Source organism: Ammospiza caudacuta, chromosome 3, assembly GCF_027887145.1.
Source record: "Ammospiza caudacuta isolate bAmmCau1 chromosome 3, bAmmCau1.pri, whole genome shotgun sequence".
In the NCBI taxonomy this organism is placed as follows: domain Eukaryota; kingdom Metazoa; phylum Chordata; class Aves; order Passeriformes; family Passerellidae; genus Ammospiza; species Ammospiza caudacuta.
In genome coordinates, this window is record NC_080595.1 from 86,484,512 (window position 1) to 86,502,103 (window position 17,592).

At 36.9% G+C, this 17,592-nt stretch overlaps 1 protein-coding gene across 1 annotated transcript in view; it reads right to left on the bottom strand.

The window, feature by feature from the left end:
* Positions 1-3,454: 3,454 nt before the first annotated feature.
* The window catches only part of TPO (thyroid peroxidase), a 36,622-nt gene continuing 22,484 nt past the window's right edge, over positions 3,455-17,592 (bottom strand). The window contains exons 8-13 of the mRNA XM_058802331.1: positions 13,681-13,939; positions 13,013-13,183; positions 12,072-12,309; positions 8,277-8,485; positions 6,792-6,962; positions 3,455-3,615 (exon numbers count right to left, since the gene is read on the bottom strand). Coding sequence (XP_058658314.1) covers positions 3,455-3,615; positions 6,792-6,962; positions 8,277-8,485; positions 12,072-12,309; positions 13,013-13,183; positions 13,681-13,939 — 1,209 coding nt within the window. The remainder of the gene's footprint in view (positions 3,616-6,791; positions 6,963-8,276; positions 8,486-12,071; positions 12,310-13,012; positions 13,184-13,680; positions 13,940-17,592) is intronic.

Sequence of the window (17,592 nt, forward strand, 5' to 3'; positions counted from 1 at the left end):
TAAAGTTATCCTATACAAGTTTCCATCTGAGTCAAAGACATTATCCAAACTTAGAAAAAAAAAGCCTTGAGGCTACTGATCAATTCCATCAATAAAAGCAGGATTGAAGGTTATATAGATTTTTACTATTGAATAGTTAGCATTACTAGAGCTCTTCAAAATTTATAAGAGCTTTTTAGTTTTGAAGACTGAAATGCTCATAATGTGAAGTGCTCTCATAATTTTAAATCACTCTATACTGCAGATTCCCAAACTCTTACTACTGCTCAGTTTCAGCTGCTCATCTGTTATCACCAATATGTTGGTTTAGAAAAGTGCTGCACTGCCTTTTTTCACCAAGTCTCAAAACCTCACTCTAATCATAGGATGAAATTAGCTAGACCTTATGAATGATGTCCTTAAAAATGCAAAAGCAATAGACCAATAAAAGAAGCCACTCAATGACCTTGATAGAAACTTATTGTCTGAAATAAAAACACAAATGTCTTGTTTTATGAAAAAAAATCATATTTTTAATATGGAAATTAAACAAACTGGAATACACTTAGCTGTAACATTCTCCTTTCCCTTGTTAATACAAATATTTTTGCAAGCAATCTACTATCAAGTAGCTAATTGACTCTTCTCAATTCAAAAAATATGAGAAATGACAGTGAGAGATGTACGCTAGTATGTTAAGAGCGAGTTTACAGGGAAACCATACAAAACACTGCTAAAACCTGTTTTCTCTTTACCTAAATGTAGAATCAAAGATTCATTGAGGTTGGAAGGGACCTTTTGAGGTCAACTAGTCAAATTTCCCTGTTTGAGCAGGATCAGCAGGTTGCCCAGGAGCCTCTACAGATGAGATAAATGGGCTGACAGGCACCTCACAGTTCAACAGGGAAAATACAAACTCCTGCATCTGGGGAGGAACAGCCCCAGGCCCCAGTCCACAGCAGCGAATGACTTGCCGGAAAATGGCTTGGCAGAAAAGGACCTGTGCGGCCTGGTGGCACCAAGCTGAAGGTGAGCCAGCGATGCACCCTTCCTGCAAAGGTGGATGGTAGTTGTAGCAGGCACAGGGATTGCAAAGGAGGCCCCGTGGAGAGCAGAGGCCTAATGATAGGAAATGCTAAGTCATGGCAAGCCCCTGTCTTCTGCCTTTCGAACCCCTGCTTATCTCTCTGTAAGCCCATAGGTCACTTCCCCTTAACCCCTGCTATTGGACAATTTCTGATCCCCCTATACCCTATAAAACTGTTTTAGCCTGGTTCTGTGGAAGAGCTGTCACTGGGACCCTTCACAGAACACCCAATAAAGACATCGGTGCGGAAGATGATGGTATCCTAGGATGCGTTGAGGAAAGTATTGCCAGCAGATCAAGAGACGTGGGCCTTCCCCTCTGCTCTGGATAAAACATCATCTAGAGTTGGGTGGGTGCAGCAGAGACATCGACATACTGGAAAGAGCTCTGAAAAGGGGCACAAAGACAATTGGAGTCTAAATTATCTCTCCTATGAGAAGAGGCTGAGAGCTCTGGGACAGCTTAGCCTTGCAATGAGAAGATTCAGGGGGGAGCTTATCAATTTTTATGAATATCTGAAGGAAAGGTGCAAAGAGGATAGAGCTGTGCTCTTTCCAGTGGTGCCCAGTGACAGGACTAGAGTCAATGGGCACAAACTGCTGTACAGTGGGTGTCATCAGGAAACTGGCACTGGGAGGCTAAGTGGGCACTGGTATTGTTTGCTCAGAGAGGCTGTGGAGTCTACACACGGAGAGAGTTGAATGCTGTCTTGACATGGTCCTGGGCAACTGGCTTTAGGTGATCTTGCTTGAACAGAAGAATTGTGCAAGATGAGCTCCAAGGGTGCCTTCCAACCTTAACCATTCTGTGATTCTATTTTTAAGCACTAGGTCCCACAGAGCACCTTTTCTTCTTGTATCCTTGATCTACTTCTGTCAGAAAGCTGTCAGTACCCTCCAAAAATCTTCTAGATTGCATGTGCCCTGCTGTGCTGTCCTTACAACTGTGGGTAAAATTCCTCATGAGGGCCAGGGTCTGTGGACACAAAGATTCTTTTGGTTGTTTGAAGAAAGACCCATCTATTTCTTCCTGATCAGGAAGTCCATAGCACATACACACTGCAACAGCAGCCATATGCCAGTGCAGTGTCCTCATGTTATCTTTGTTGCATTCAACACCAGTGAATTAAATTAAATTCTTTAAATAAAGAAATTAATGTAAAGAATTAAATTGATCACTTTAAATTAATCTGAAAGCAGATTTTTGTCTCTGAATTTGGAGGAATAAACAAATGTAGCCATGGTTGATTGGATAAAGGAATAAATAATAAAGTTAAGAAACACCTAAAAAAAAAGTGTTTTTTTTTCTATTTTCTGATTCAGATGGAACTCTGAATGGCTACCACTATAACTTTTTAGTCTAGTCTCATAAAAATTAGGCCCTGAAGATTTGCATTTGCTTTTTCTACAGCAAGAGAGAGGTAGGTCCATACTGGCAACCTCCTGTTGGGGAAGCTTTTCTACTGGAATGTCTTCTGGGCTAGTGCAGTCTCCCATTGTACTTCATTCCTGGGCCTTTGATGAAGTCATGTGGCCTTGCTTAAGGTGTCATTTTTAAGAATGCGGTCTCACTGGTTGGATTGCTCATGTGACCCTGAAATACAGCTGCAAAATTGACTGGATATACCTCACATAATTGAAGAGATATTGGTTTGCAACTAACTTTTTTGGGTTTTTTTCCCCTGTGGAATTATCATCTTGTTTCCTTAGAGAATAATAATAAGGGACAGTGTAGTCCCACATCATAACCAAGGAGTTGCTGAAACAGGAAGAAAGTAATTTGCTACCAGTGAGATTCAGTGTGCTTATGACTGTGTGGCGTACAGCACTCTATCTGCAAAAACTGAGGGGTTTAAACATCGTGCGCTTCCCTTGGGCACTCAGGTAAAGCAAATACCCATCCACTTGAGTTTGAATTGTAGGTTTCATGGAGGTTTCCCCAGAGCAGGTATTGCTCAGCTTTAGAGGGCAACTGCACTCATATTCCCCCTAAACTTCTACCATACAGCTTCCATGCATGCTGAAAAGTAGAAAACCCCAAGAAAATGCATCATTTCTGCTAGCTCTGAAAGGGTTGACAGTTTTGAAATGTGTCAAGTAGAACTTAATATTTAAATGCTGAATTTAGATACTGACTAGGAGAAACTGAGACAAATTTGATTCCCTCCTCATATGCACTGTCAGGAAATACTTAGTGGTTCATATGCAATAGGAATGGAAATGAAAAGCTTATTTATGTATCAGAATTATTTATTCAACACCTTCATTTACAGAATCTGTATCTTTATGCCTATGGGTGTGTAGAGATTTTTCACATATGCTAACAGGTCTTCAGTAAAATGTAATCTGATGAATTTTTACAGCATTGTAAAGTGGAACAAAGAACATTTTAATGGGCAGTAGGTTCACAGCCATTACCAATGCATGTTCTTTCATCTTCTGCCAGCTTGTAGGGATCAGTGTGGAGACATTTGTAGCTGCCTTTAGTGTTAATGCATATAGCAGAAGGATGGCATGGTGGATTAATTTCATTTTCACATTCATTGATGTCTGCAAAATAAGTACACACTGATCAATAACAATTACAAATTACAAAGGGATTACTAATTTCTCATAAATACTTTTTACAAGGATTCATAAATCAAAGGCATTGTACATTTTCAATGAGACAGATGATAAAAATCTGTATTGTTACTGTTTAAAGGACAAAATACAGGGTTGTTATTGCTTTGTTTTGATTTTTTTTTGTTTGTTTTAAAGCTGGAGATGATAAAAAAAATTGTTGCTTTCATAATCCTCCAAAAGCCACAAATGGAAATTGGATGAATTTTCAAAAATGCAAATCCTAAACTTGAGAGCTCTTCTTGCATGTGTTTATGTCCTAAGATTTGACTTTATTCTCCATAAATGTTTTCATCCTGTGCTCTATAGACATAATGAAAATAATAATGCAGACACAGTTCTGTACACGTCCACACATGATTTTGAGAAGTCAAATTTTCAGGTTAGCTTTGGTTACAAAATTTATAACCACAATTTGTGATATCACTGCAAGAATGGTTGTTTCAAGATGCTATATAAATTCTGTAAAATGACAATATCCTAGCAGAATGTTGAGCAGATAAGCAATTATCCACTGGAAAATGTGCATACACATACTGTTCTTGAGGTCTTTCAAGATCTTTCACTCTCACTTTCTGGTTATGCGATGAAATGGTAAACAGCAGTTGCATATTTTTGCAACTTTCTTCTTTCTATGTAATATTTACTTGCATTAATGAATTTAGTTGACTAAAAGTAGGTGTCCACCGTTATTTTAGGTACTTTCCAATTGATTCTGTATATCTGACACCTTGTTTAATGTTTCTGACCAGTGGACCTGTGAAACATTGCAAAACCATATGTAGACAAGTAGTCAAGTCTTCAGTGTCTTCTCTTTTTGGTTTTATTCCTTTCCTTCTCTATCACAATGTTTGATCTACTACTTCAATGCTAGTAGTTATTTTCAATCAGTATTAGAAATTGACCTGTATTTACTGACTTAGTTTATCATTGTCACTGAGACCACTTTCCATCATCAGAAATAGGATCAGCCTGATTCTCTCACATTTTAGTACAAAAAAGTAGCTGTGCATAAAGATAGTTGTCAACTAAGATGGTCAAAAGACTAACATGGAGGAAAAAATCTAAAATTTCAGAACCCTTAAGAAACAATAACTTTCATAACACTTCTTTGAAGCAGGAAAAGAATCTGTTGTTCAGGATGAAGATTTCTGTGTATTACTCACTTCAAAACTAAATTTTGAGTCAATGTTCACTGCCTTCATCATCATCCAGGAAAGAAAACCTGCACCTTTGCCTGCATTGTAATTCAAATGTGCCAATTCCACTTCTACAGATACGTAGTCATGCTCTCTGCTAAGTAACTAACACTTCTTCATCACTAAATAGTGCATGTCAGATCTGACCAGTCTACCCTGCTAATCAGAGAGCAATAGTTTACTAAATAAAAATAGTCATCTATCAGGAGTATGACATCACTTAATATAAAGGAAGGTGGCATATTCTAGCACTAAATGACTTCCTGAATCAATAGAAATGATTTCAGTCAAAGCCCAAGTTAGTAAGCGGGAATTAACAGCTCTCAGAATCCTATGCTTTTGCCAACAAGCCACTCTGTCTTTTCCAGAGCAGCATATAATTTTGAAACCATCTGCAGAAATGCTAAGCTCTATCCTCCTCATTATATTGCTTGATTTATCCCTAATTTGCTGAATATTTAAAAGAATGGGAACATATTGCACAGGCATGTGTGGAACAAAGTGCTTTCTACTGTAAAACTCAAGCAGCATCTGCATAAGTGGGTTTTGATGGTTTTTCCTTTAATAAAGGCATTGCTTTTTTAATATATGCAGCAGCTTGTTTTCCTATAGCAGATATACAGTCCTTTGTTTACATTACTGAACATATTAAAAGAAACTAGGACAAGGAATGATTCACTCATTTAACTTATTTATTTCATTCACTGCCAGAACATTAATCTATTGAAAAGGTTTTATTATAATTCATTGAACAGCTTTATTTCTTTATATAGTATTTATGTGGGAGGAATTCAGTGGATAAATAGGGTGTGAATAAAGGAAAGAGCTGCAAATTTAATTTGACTTTTTCCATACCAGGTATACAATTAGAATTAAGAGCTTTCTATTCCGCTATCACAGAAATACCGATAAGCAGACTTTATTGTGGATGAGCTGCAGCACTTGCACTCAAATTATTTTACCACCTTCCATAATACATTCTGAAACACAGCCTTTTTGGGTTTAGTTTTCTCTCATGTTCTTATAAAGCAGAGGAATGTGAATGTGCACACACACACACACACTTACATATATTCATATATATGTACACACAGCGCCATTATAAAAGCACACATTTGAAATGTGAAGAGAGAATTCGTTCTTCATAACATGAAGAGTGAAAGTCTTGAATAATTTGCCACATTCTCTTTCTAACCTATTCTATTAAACAGTAAAAGGCAAAAAGAAAAGAGAAGATTAAAGAATTATTAAAATAACAGAAAAGATTTCCTGTGAAAATGTGCCAGAAATATGTCCTTTGGCTGAGTTTTTCACCCTCTCTACTTTTGTACCTGCAGAAGTAATTAACTTCTGGCAAATCTTTTCACAGCTATTTGGGAGAGGGAGGTTGGACATAAAGTGATTATTAGTTTCCTTAATTTCATTTATTCACTTCACAGAATGTTTTTTTTCACTATTACTAAAATTATTCGGATGACACATGACCTAGTGGTGCATAGTTCAACTTTTATCTAGAGTATCCATTGAAACAATGCCAGAAAAATGACAACTATCTGTCATGCTGTTATGTTCAATGTAGGAGGAAGCAATGTATAATTCTGATTTGCTGCCTTTTTCCTCACTTTCTCCTCCCCCTCCCTCCCACTGGTTGTTAATAGACTTGATTTTTGCTTAATCGGGCAATTTTTAGTGCCATTTTCCTATCATCAACTTGATTGCTGAATCAGGATGGGTAGAAATTGAGATAGAGATTCTGGGAGAGGGTTTCACATTTTTGTGCTATTACACCTATAACCCCAGGATGCTAACTACAAGAAAGCATAGGAGTGAATTCACATCTGATGAGCTATGGTGGACATTTGATGTTAGAAAACTCATAAATAAATAAATAATAATAATAGATACCTATACAATCTGGGGCCTCAAAGTTCCATCCTTTGCTTGTGCAGGTTAATTGTTCTTCTCCTTGTAACTGAAATCCATAGTGACATGTATAGGTCACTGTAGATTTTCCAGATTCTGAGCAGTATACAAAATCACCATTTTCCACACTCTTTGGTGTTCCACATAGTTCATCTACAAATAGAAAGTCTGTATTACAGGCTTTTAAAACATTAAACATTTGATATCCCATGTCAAACTATGACATCCCCTTATACTTACAAATGGATGGTATTCTTCATTACTGTTATAAACATTACCTTCAGTGAAAATTTTCACATGTTTTAAGGTGATCAAGGCTTTCATTGTTCATTTATGGAAAAGAATTTATATGGCATACAACAGGTTTGACTTGTGATCCTCACAAAACTAGCATTGCAACATAAGAAGGACGTGGACCTGTTGGATCAAGTCCAGAGTAGGGTAACACAGATAATCAGAGGGCTGGAGCTGGAGGGGCTGGAGCACCTATCCTTTGAAGAAAGCGGCTGAGATAGCTGGGGTTGTTGTTATTGCAGCCTGGAGAAGAAAAGGCTCCAGGGAAACCTTTTTGCAGTCTCCTAATTTAACCAAGTCTTTTCAGAATGATTGGCACAAAATTTTTACCAGAACCTCTTGCAGTAGGACGAGGGATGAGGTTTTTAAACTAAAAGAGGGATGATTTAGATTAAATATAAGGAACAAGTTTTTTACAAGAGCATTGTAGCAGCAATCCCCTGAACAGGGAATAATGAGCATTGACTCCATGATTGCAGAAGGCTGATCAATCACTTTATTGTTACTGCTACTACACTACTCTATCCTATACTATATTCCACTATATGAAAAACCCATAACCCTTGCCAGACAGCTTTGAACTAATTGGTCAATCAATCAAAACACCATCCCAGAGTCCAATTAACAAATCACTCTTTGGTAAACAATCTCCATAACACATTCCACATGTGCACAACAACAGGTGCAGCAAGTAGAGATATGAATTGTTTTCTTTGAGCTTTATCACAGCTTCCCAGGAAAATCCTGGGAGAGAATTATGTCTGTCTCTGTTCAGAGAATATGTCATTGCCACACAAGAGTGCTCAAACACTGGCGCAAGTTGTCCTGAGAGGTGAATGCCCCATCCCTGGAAATATTTGGATTCAGATTGCACAGGGGTCTAAGAAATTTGATATAATTGAATATGTCCTTGGTGGGACATAATTGATATAATTGAATATTGCAGGTGAGTTGAACTAGATGTCTTATAAAGATCCCTTCCAAGCCAAAATGTTCTATGATTCTATAATCCCACTTCTAAGTGATAGAAATACTAAAGGTCTCACCCAGACCAGTAATTTAAGATCTACCAGAACCAAGGTCAGAACTTCAACTGCTCTTTACTGTCCCTCCCCTCCCCTGCTCTCTCCTCCCCTCCCTTCCCCTCCAAAATGATTGGTAACTACAGATTACCTTCCTGATAAAATTCTTGCCAAGCTTCTAAATTCATCCCAGGTATATTGTTACAATGCTTAAAATCCTGTGGAAACTTTCCAAGTTGAAAAGCATCTGCTGGCACTTCAGAAATTCCTGTGTTGTCACAAATCACGCGGGACAGTGAATGTTTTTTGAGTTCCTGCTTTTGAGCTTCTGTGAAAACATCATCATTTTCCCACCAAAATCTGGAAAGAATAATATAAACTTTTTCTGAAAATATCAAATTCAAAGGGCTGGCTATTTTTACTTACGCAGTAAGTAAGTATGTTATATAAAAGACCAAAAATAAGAATTACAGTAAAATAGGTGAATATAACAATAAGAAGAGTAAATGCCATGACCATACAGAACCAGTCATAAAAAGGCTAGTGTGAGTCTGATATGCTGGTCAACTTGGGTCTTGCGTTAAAGCCAACAGAATTGCTTTTCATTGATTAAACTTGTCCACAAAAAAAGTTACAATCCTGAGACAAAAACTTGAGACAGACTTGATTGGACTGGGTCCTTACTCCTATGCACACTGATATGTGCTGTTCACTCATAAATTGTTAAAGCATAAATTACAGAAGACTGAGAGGAGTAATCATAATAGATTTCCCCATACTAAAGCTTTTGAATTCTGCTTGCTCTTACTGAATGGTTGCTAGGAAAACAGGTATTGTTGAATGCTTCTCTGGTTAACTAGGACCATTTAATTTGCTAAGAAACCTGTAGATATGCAGATTAATTATAGCAGAAAAACATAAGACAGTAGTTATGTTTTTGATCATACAAAAAGTAAGCTAAGAGGACTGTCTGGAATAGACAAGACCTGTTTATTTTTGTCAGGAGTGTGGCGTCAGAACAGAGGAACCAGTTGGTGCTACAAAAGTGTATTTATTAAATGGTGACATTATATAAAATATATATGTATGCCTACACATATACATTCAAAGGTTAAAGGAAAGAAAACAATGAGGGGAAAAGGAAAGACAAACATTTGCATATAAAGAAGTATCATTAATGGCAAAAATACTTCTGGAGAGCTTGATTTAAAATCTCTATTAGTAAATTAAATGGTGATAAGCACTGCTACACTGCTTAGTTCCCTGTGGTGCTCAGGCCAGGCCAGTTAGGATTTTCCCAAATGCTAGGCAGGATTTGGGGTAACATGCCTGAGCATAGTCAGCAGTAGAGTATGGGAGTGATCACACTATAGAAACTGAGCTCAGGTTTAACAGAGGACTTATGATTCATAATACAGGGGGCTCACGGCTGAGGCTTCTAGAAAGTCTGTGAGGTTGTGGGTTTTTTTTCCTGAATAATACAGAACAGCAATATTGACTGTGGACTCTATGCAAACCTGGCACACGTGCAGTATTTGAAGATTTTTATGAGCTGCCTGTAAAGGTGCCATACAGATGGGAAGTCTGATAGTTGTGTTTGTGTTGTGGGGAGGATGAGGACTGCCAGTGTGCCCTAGGGTGGCTTTTCAAGGCAAATTGGATCCTGCTGCCAACAGGAGCATATCTGGTGGATAAGGTAAGTGCATGTGAAATTTTGGAAAACTGGCTTTATTTGTAGGCCAATAGTTACCTTCAGAAGCCTAATTTGTTAAAAAACCCATCCCACTTTGCCTAAATTGAAGAAGGAGGCAATGTACAGAACCAGGGGTGGAGCGAATGTTCCATACCTCAGCAGCACTGTGTCAAGAAATGGGGAGAGATGGGGGGGCTAAAGGGGAAAAAAGAAAGAAATTCCTCCTATACCTCGCCTGCACACTGTTCCTAAACTACTCAGAGCATCCTGAAACCTCTCTCATTATTCCAAGGCCACTTCCTATAAACTAAGCTATCAAAGACATTTCTCCACTCAGCTCTACATCTGTCACATCCCCTTTCATGTACATTAAAACCTATTCTACTTTCATCACAAAATTCAGTTTTATCTACAGGCCTAGATGAAAAATGATTTTTTAATATACCAAAGAGATAGGTGTTTACTTTAACAAACATTTTGGTTTATTCCATTCTTTCTGCATCAGGTGACCAAATCCCTTTGCAAAGTATGTCAGAACTTCAGAAATTTTGCCCAAATATTTCAAATACTGAGATTGCAAAAATGTTCAGAGGAGGAAGAGGTGGAAGAAGGCTGATGGATCAGAAACAAGTTATTTCAGGTGATGTGGTTAAGAAATTGCCTGAGTAGGTAGAAGAAAACCTTTTATTTTTTGTGAGATTACTGAAAAAATGATTTAGGGCTATCAGAATTCAGAGTTTAGATGACAATTCCAGGTAGTCCTGATTTCTGAACTTAAAGAATACATTAGAAGAATTACTTTTAAATCCCTGCATACAGACCTGTCAATTGGGATATCTAGTGTATGCAATGTCCCTGGTGCAGTTATAGGTAACACCCAACACTACCTGGCCAGATGCTTTTCCATTATTATGTGACAACTATAACGTGTTGTTATATACTTCTAAATTCTCTTAGGTGGTTTCTTTGTTATTAATGACAGAATACCATTTAATATTTAAGTTAACTGCCACAAACTTTGTGGCAGAAACCTGGGGAATTCTTTTATTGTTAGAGCTCTCTTTTTCTCAATTTGGAGTTAATGTATTAAATTAGGCTTATGTTTATTTAATGCAGGTAGCATTATAAGACACTGAATGTTAAGTAACTGTGTAAGGTACTGAATAATAGAATGGAGGATGAAAAGACTTCCATAGATACTCTTTCCTCAGATAGGGAAAACTATGCCTGTACAATTCAGAGGACTTTCAACCATGTTTTTAACACAGATGAGTAGAATGTTTGTTGTCTATACAGTTTCTGCAAATGAAATGTTACCTTTATGATTAGCATTGCTTTTTCTTGTGAGCTAATTAATTAACATTTTTTAAAGTTCAGATTTAAATTCTGCCTTGGATGATTATTTCCATAATGGTTATTTTCCATAACAGTGACTTAAAGGAGCTTAAAGGTCATTGTAAGAACCAGAAGTACTTAAACACCCCTGCTAGCATGGTGTGAGCAGTTTTAAATTAGTTGTCTCATGAGATCCAAAATTACTGCCATAAGTACATGACAGAAATAAAAAAAGTTTGGTTTTTTAATTGCTTCATGAGCAGAAGCAAGATATAAACTGCTTCTTGTGCCCCGTTGTGACCTAAAGCTGCATTCCTCCTGCTTTTCTGGTATGAAGGATTGTACTGGCACAAGATCCTGGTGGCACTTGTGCAGGGTTGGTTGAACTGATATCCTATGCTGTGTCCAGTGAGGTAACTCTGGGAACACTCTGCAGTCCCAATTCACATAAGGCCAAGTATGTGGTGTTTTTATTATCCCCTCTATGAGGACTGAATTGCAGCTTTTTCCTATCCCTTCTGACTTCGCTGCAGTTGCCAAAGAAAAATATTGAGGTTCTTCCAGCCCCTGAGCCCAGTGCAGCCCTCAGGGGGAATAAATCCTGCACAGTCCTACATCCATCCCTGCAGGAGCTACTGGCCCCTGACACAATTAACTCCTGGTGGCACCTTGCATTTTCAGCAGGAGTGCTCAGCTGGACACCTCAGTACCATAGAAACAAAAAAATTTCATGTCATCTGTAATTGAGACTATGTAGCAGCCAAAGAAGAATAATCAAAAGCTCACCTGACAAAACTGAGGGAGCTAAGACAAAAATGTGCAAGGGGTAGAGAATGATTTGTTTGAAGCATATTTAAGTGGCTGTAAAATCTCCATTGCTACTGCGTTTCTACACAATTTGACTCGTAATAAACTCACCGGTCACCATCCCTTAGTGCTTTCATTTGCTTTCCAATTATACATGCAAACAGGGGACCAGTCCTTGCACCTGGAAGAAAGTCTTCCATGAGACCACCAAGCCAAACATCAATGTTGTTAGGATTATGGTACAATTCCATGATTTTTTCAGTGACATTGGGATTGGTTATTACTGTATTCAGGTCAGCGTGAGTTTCCAGTTTTGGCAAGCCACAGAATTCTCGCCATTCATTGTAACCTGCAAATGTGATGTTTAAAGGAAGATTAGATTTGTCTGTTAGACATGATATATGAAATTTAAAAATTTATGAGGACTGGATTTTGACAATCTTGATCATAGTCATAGACAAGTATAAAAAAGGTCTACTATTACTGATTAAATTGATGAGAGAAATTATGGCAGGCTCTGAATTAAGGTCCAGCAGTCTTTCTCTAAGAAGGTTTATCCATGGTCTGATGGGCTATTAACTCCTTGACTGTTAGTTCAATCTTACCCTGGGCTGACTGGAGTAAAAAATGCAAAAAACAGTGACAAACATGTAATTATTCTCAAAATGCAGAGTGTACCTAACTAAGCCATCTATAGCACTCCTGAAGACATCTGTCAACACCTTCTATGGTTGGTGGAGCTGGTGAGGCTGTGCCTGAATTGACCTATCCCACAGGCTGAGGACAGCCTGCTGATGGGGAGTGGCTGCTTCAGGCAGAAAGCCCCACTTCTCACAACTGGTTCCAGCTGGTTTTAATCTGGTTTTAATCTCAAAACTGTCAAATACTTTCCATCAAAGTTAAGAATATTAGCAATGTATATTTTAAAAGAGCCTTAACTGACTTTTCTGATTACAAAAGCTACTATTTAAAAGTTTACGATTACATCGCAAATATAAGCAGTTATACTTCAGTAAGCAGTTGGAAGAAAAACTCAAGAAAAATCAATAGACCTGGGAGTCCATGATCACGGCCACGTTGTAAATTCAATGACGATAAATCAAGTGAACCATTATTGGACAGCACAAACAGTTTTTCTGTTAACTCCTCATTCAGCAGTTGATCTTGTACCTGTAGTTTTGCTGGATGTGCTAGAAGACCCCTTATTAAAGGATCCAAGCCTCCTTTAAAAATAAAAAAATGATGTTATTATAGCATATATGTAAACCATTATAACTTTCTTAGCAAATGTGAATACATATATGTTTCCATGTTTTTAAAACATTGTCCACATAGGTTTTTACATTCAGACACACACAAAAATCTCCTTTAGTTTAAAGAAAAAGTAATTGTGGTATGAAGGAGGAGCTTCATCTTCTTAATAAATTCATACACAAAAAATTCCAGAAATGTCTTCATCATCACTCATCTTTCTATTGCTGATATATCAAACTGGCTTGATCTGGAGAGTAATGTTCTTCCAATTTAGTCAACTATTTAATTGAGAAAAATAATTCAAGTTCTTTTTAGTGCTCTGGAACCCAGTCAACAACTTTAAAAAATGATTTAATTAAATAAATGCTCCAATTCCTAATTCAGGATAAGTTACTTTGAAAATGTTACAGTATTCTGGGGAGAAAAAGACCAAAGAACAACAGAAGCAGTTTAAATAAGACCATACCTTCTTTAATGAGTCTCCAGGGACTAAAGAAAACTTGATGCAAATGAAGATTTGGGAGTTCAGGATCATCTAAATACTGTGGATTCAATCGCCTTACTATTGGTTGGATTGTTGCATGACCAAAACGAAAAGCAGCTGTTGAAAATACATTAGAAACTGTAGGATTCACTGTGGGATCATAACCTATATAAAGGCCAATATACAGATTAAAAGCATCTGGACCAATGATTTTGGGAATGTAATCTCTTAAAGTAATAATCTGAAAGAAAAGAAAAAGAAACATATTTCAGCTTTTCTATAGATGAATAGTAACTAATCCCAGGTGCTAAATGCTTTTTTTCTTCGTTCATCTGTGCCCAAGCATTTGGCATAAGTAAGAGCAGTATTACCTGGAAAACAATATCAGTCTTATTTTTCCAGCAAGGGGACAAATGACCAGAGAGAACTGGTGGTGCAGCTCAGAGCAGTGCAGCAGTCAGGCCCTGTTAGATCTTACCATAGATGCTAGACCAAAGCCTCCTGAGCAGAGATTACCAGTGCTGCTCATTTACAAACCACAGGGGTAATCCAGCTCACAGGAGGTGCGTTGAGATTAAAAATGTAAGTTATAATGGCCTTAAAAATGGCAATGAAGGCAAGAAGAACTATAATATCTTTCAAGAATGCTTTCTAATGTGAACAGATGCTATTTTCAGGCATATGTTTGTGACACAAATCCTTTTTTTTTTATAATTTGAAATGATGAGGCTTTAAAATACTGGTGCCCAAAATCTCCTTGTAGACATTTTATACTAAACTTAAACCAATTTATAGACTTCTAAAAAATACACTTCAAAAATGAAAAGACTGATAAACACCTTCTGTCAAATCCTTTTATAATGTAATAGTATTATAGTGGCATGGAAAAGCATAGGAGTAATCATGACAAAAGGAAAGAGGGGAAAATATTCTAATGTACCAAATAAAATGAAAATGCATTATGGGTTAAAGATTATGCTGAACTCAATAAAGCAATATGAGATAAATATGAAGCATAATGAACTCAATAAAGTACCTCATAGATTCAGTATAATATGCAGTGAATATACGGACAAATGTACTTTGAACTTGATATAGTGCATATTGAAAAACTAGCTGGCATAAAGTGACCTTATAAAAAAATCTGTATTTTTATTGTAGGCACAGAGCACAGACAAGCAAACCTTTCCACAATTTGATCACTTTCCTCAGAAAGTAGAGGTTTAGTTTTTCAGGTTATGTTGTGCAGTGAACAAAATATATAAAAGACAGTATGTTAGAATCCCTTTTGCATCTCCTTTAATGCAGCATATGAAACAAATGAAATTATTGCAAGAAACTAATACTGACACTGTCATTTGAAAAGCTAATCTTTTGCTTTATTCATAAAGGTTTTGCAAGACAGCAGTTCTAATTTTAGATATAGTTTTTACAATCAAAGACCTCATGGAGGAGTAGGTTAGTCATGGATACAAAAATCCTGGCATGACTAATTATTTGGCTTATTTTAAATGAAATCCCTAGCTAAGCTGCTCAGAAAGGCCAGACTCCCTGAAGGAAAGGGCAACTCAGATTTTCCATTTGCTCCAGAGGCAACGTCTTCATTTCTAATTGCCTTGATAGGGAAAGAGGCGTTGCCATTTCAAGAGACAAAAATTAAAAGGCTAAGGGTAAAAAGGGGTCTCATGCCTGCCTCCCCTCCCCTAGGAGAGGCATCTGTTTGATAGAAACATTCAAAGGCTAAATGAGGCTCCATCAAGTAGAGGTGAGTTTTAGACCATACAGGCTACAGTTGTTACTAATACAGAAGAATAAAATACTGCTTCTGGAAGATGCCAAGAAGCCCATATGAAATGGCATCAAGCATTTGTGTAGTCTCTGGATGTGGACAAATTTGTCTGTGTGAAGTCAAGGAAAGGCTCACTACAGGTTCCTACAACTGACTTACATATAAATTTGAAAGAAGATGTTAAGAGCTGACAAGCATCAAAATTATTTTTGTTAAAATTCTTTTGCATGCAGTTCCTTCTCTCAGATAATGACATAAAATGTTTATTTGCTTGCATAAATAAGCACATTTTCTTTCAATAGAGTAACACACTTTCTTTCAGTAGAGTATTCTTTCTTTAAATGAGATTCTCTTGTGGAAACAAAGGAATGTGCTTGTTACAAAATATGTCAATAAAATCAGACAGCAAGCGACTCTTTGGGAAAGAAATCACAAGCTAGCATAATGAATGGCTCCATCATTTCTGGCTTACTTTGAGTATGTTTGTTAAAAAAATGTTAACTTTTGTGTGTTTGCAGGAGCATTAGGAATGTATGCGGATATCCTAAGTCTGAACCTGCAAGTTACTGCATGGTCTCAACTCTGTCACATTTATGAGATTAGTGGTAATCCAGATTCCTCTTAGGCTACATTCATCACCTCATAGCATCACATCCAAACTCTGCAGAAGCCGCATGAAAAAAATTTAATCAGTCACATCAATATTTCTACTATCTCATGACAGTCGTTGTTCCAACAGTTTAATTTAGTGGAAAATTATGACAGATGAGCACTGTGTTTTAAACAGAGGCCCATATGCTTGATGCTTTAATATGACCTTTTTATTCTATATAACCATATATTAACTGAGAAATTAAGATCATTTAAATGCTATTCATTTAGTCATACCAGAGAAAATAAAACACTAATTTCTTAGCAATTCTGCCAATAATTTGGTAAGTATCCAGATAGAAACAGCATCTGAGAGTCAGAAAAGGCTTTGTATAGATTTTGCATCATATCATGAATCCCATGTGCACTGTTTACAGAAAAAGTAATTGAATCCTGACCTCTAAACAATAGAATACTGCAAGTCAGTCAGGATATTACTCTTAAAGGCAACACTCATTCAGAAGGCAGAATTACAGCTAAACATTATTGTCAATTAGATGTAAAAGATCCAGAAATTCTTACCACTTTTCATAGGGTTCAGGAGACTTTCCTTTCAAAAGCCTCTACAAGTATACCCCAAAGTGGGTGGGAGTGGGACACAATGGTTGGAACAGGAAAACAAAAAAAAAAAAGGTTGGACGAGTGAATATAAAAATATGTGAACCACCATAAGGATGAGTAAGGCCAAAAGTGTGTCTTGTCATTGCCATTGGCCAGCTGTAACTGTAGAAGAATGATATCTCATTTGAGATAGTGTAGTGTCAATTAAATGAAGCTTCAGCACTTGGAAAAGATTGCAGAAAAAAATAGAGAACTATCAAATATAGCAATGATGTTTAATTCATTAAAGTGCTACGCATGGTTAGTTTGCAGTTCTCATTGAAAATACTAAAGGATTTACAGATGATGAAAATGATGTTAAAGTCCTAAACTATTGGGTAAAAGGTGATTTTACAAGAGTTTAATTTTTAATAAAAAAATGAACACATTATTATAGTTTTGTTAATAGTCTAAACGATACACTTTATAAACATGAGTTCTGACATTATTCAATACATACTATTTTATAAGACATATTGTTTATCTATTTATTCTTTATAATTTCAAGTTCTGAGAGGAGCTATCTAATAATCTAATTTCACATCCAAGCAGTTAATTTACATAAGTCTCAGAAGAGAGACTTTAAACCACTTTCAACCCATGCCTTCGACCATGTAAGATGCTCAGAGAACACAAGCAGATGCAGAAGGAATCGAAATAAACACCTACATGTACACTGAAAACTAAAAGCAGTTGTCACCTAAAATTGGGATTAAGTGGGAGCAACTGCATTCATTCAGAGATCGTTCTCTGGTACTAAATCTGGTAATAAATCAAAGAGAATTGGATTCAGATTGATCTGCAGAAGTCCTGCTCCATCTGATTAGTGCCAAATAATCCATGTTTCATAATCC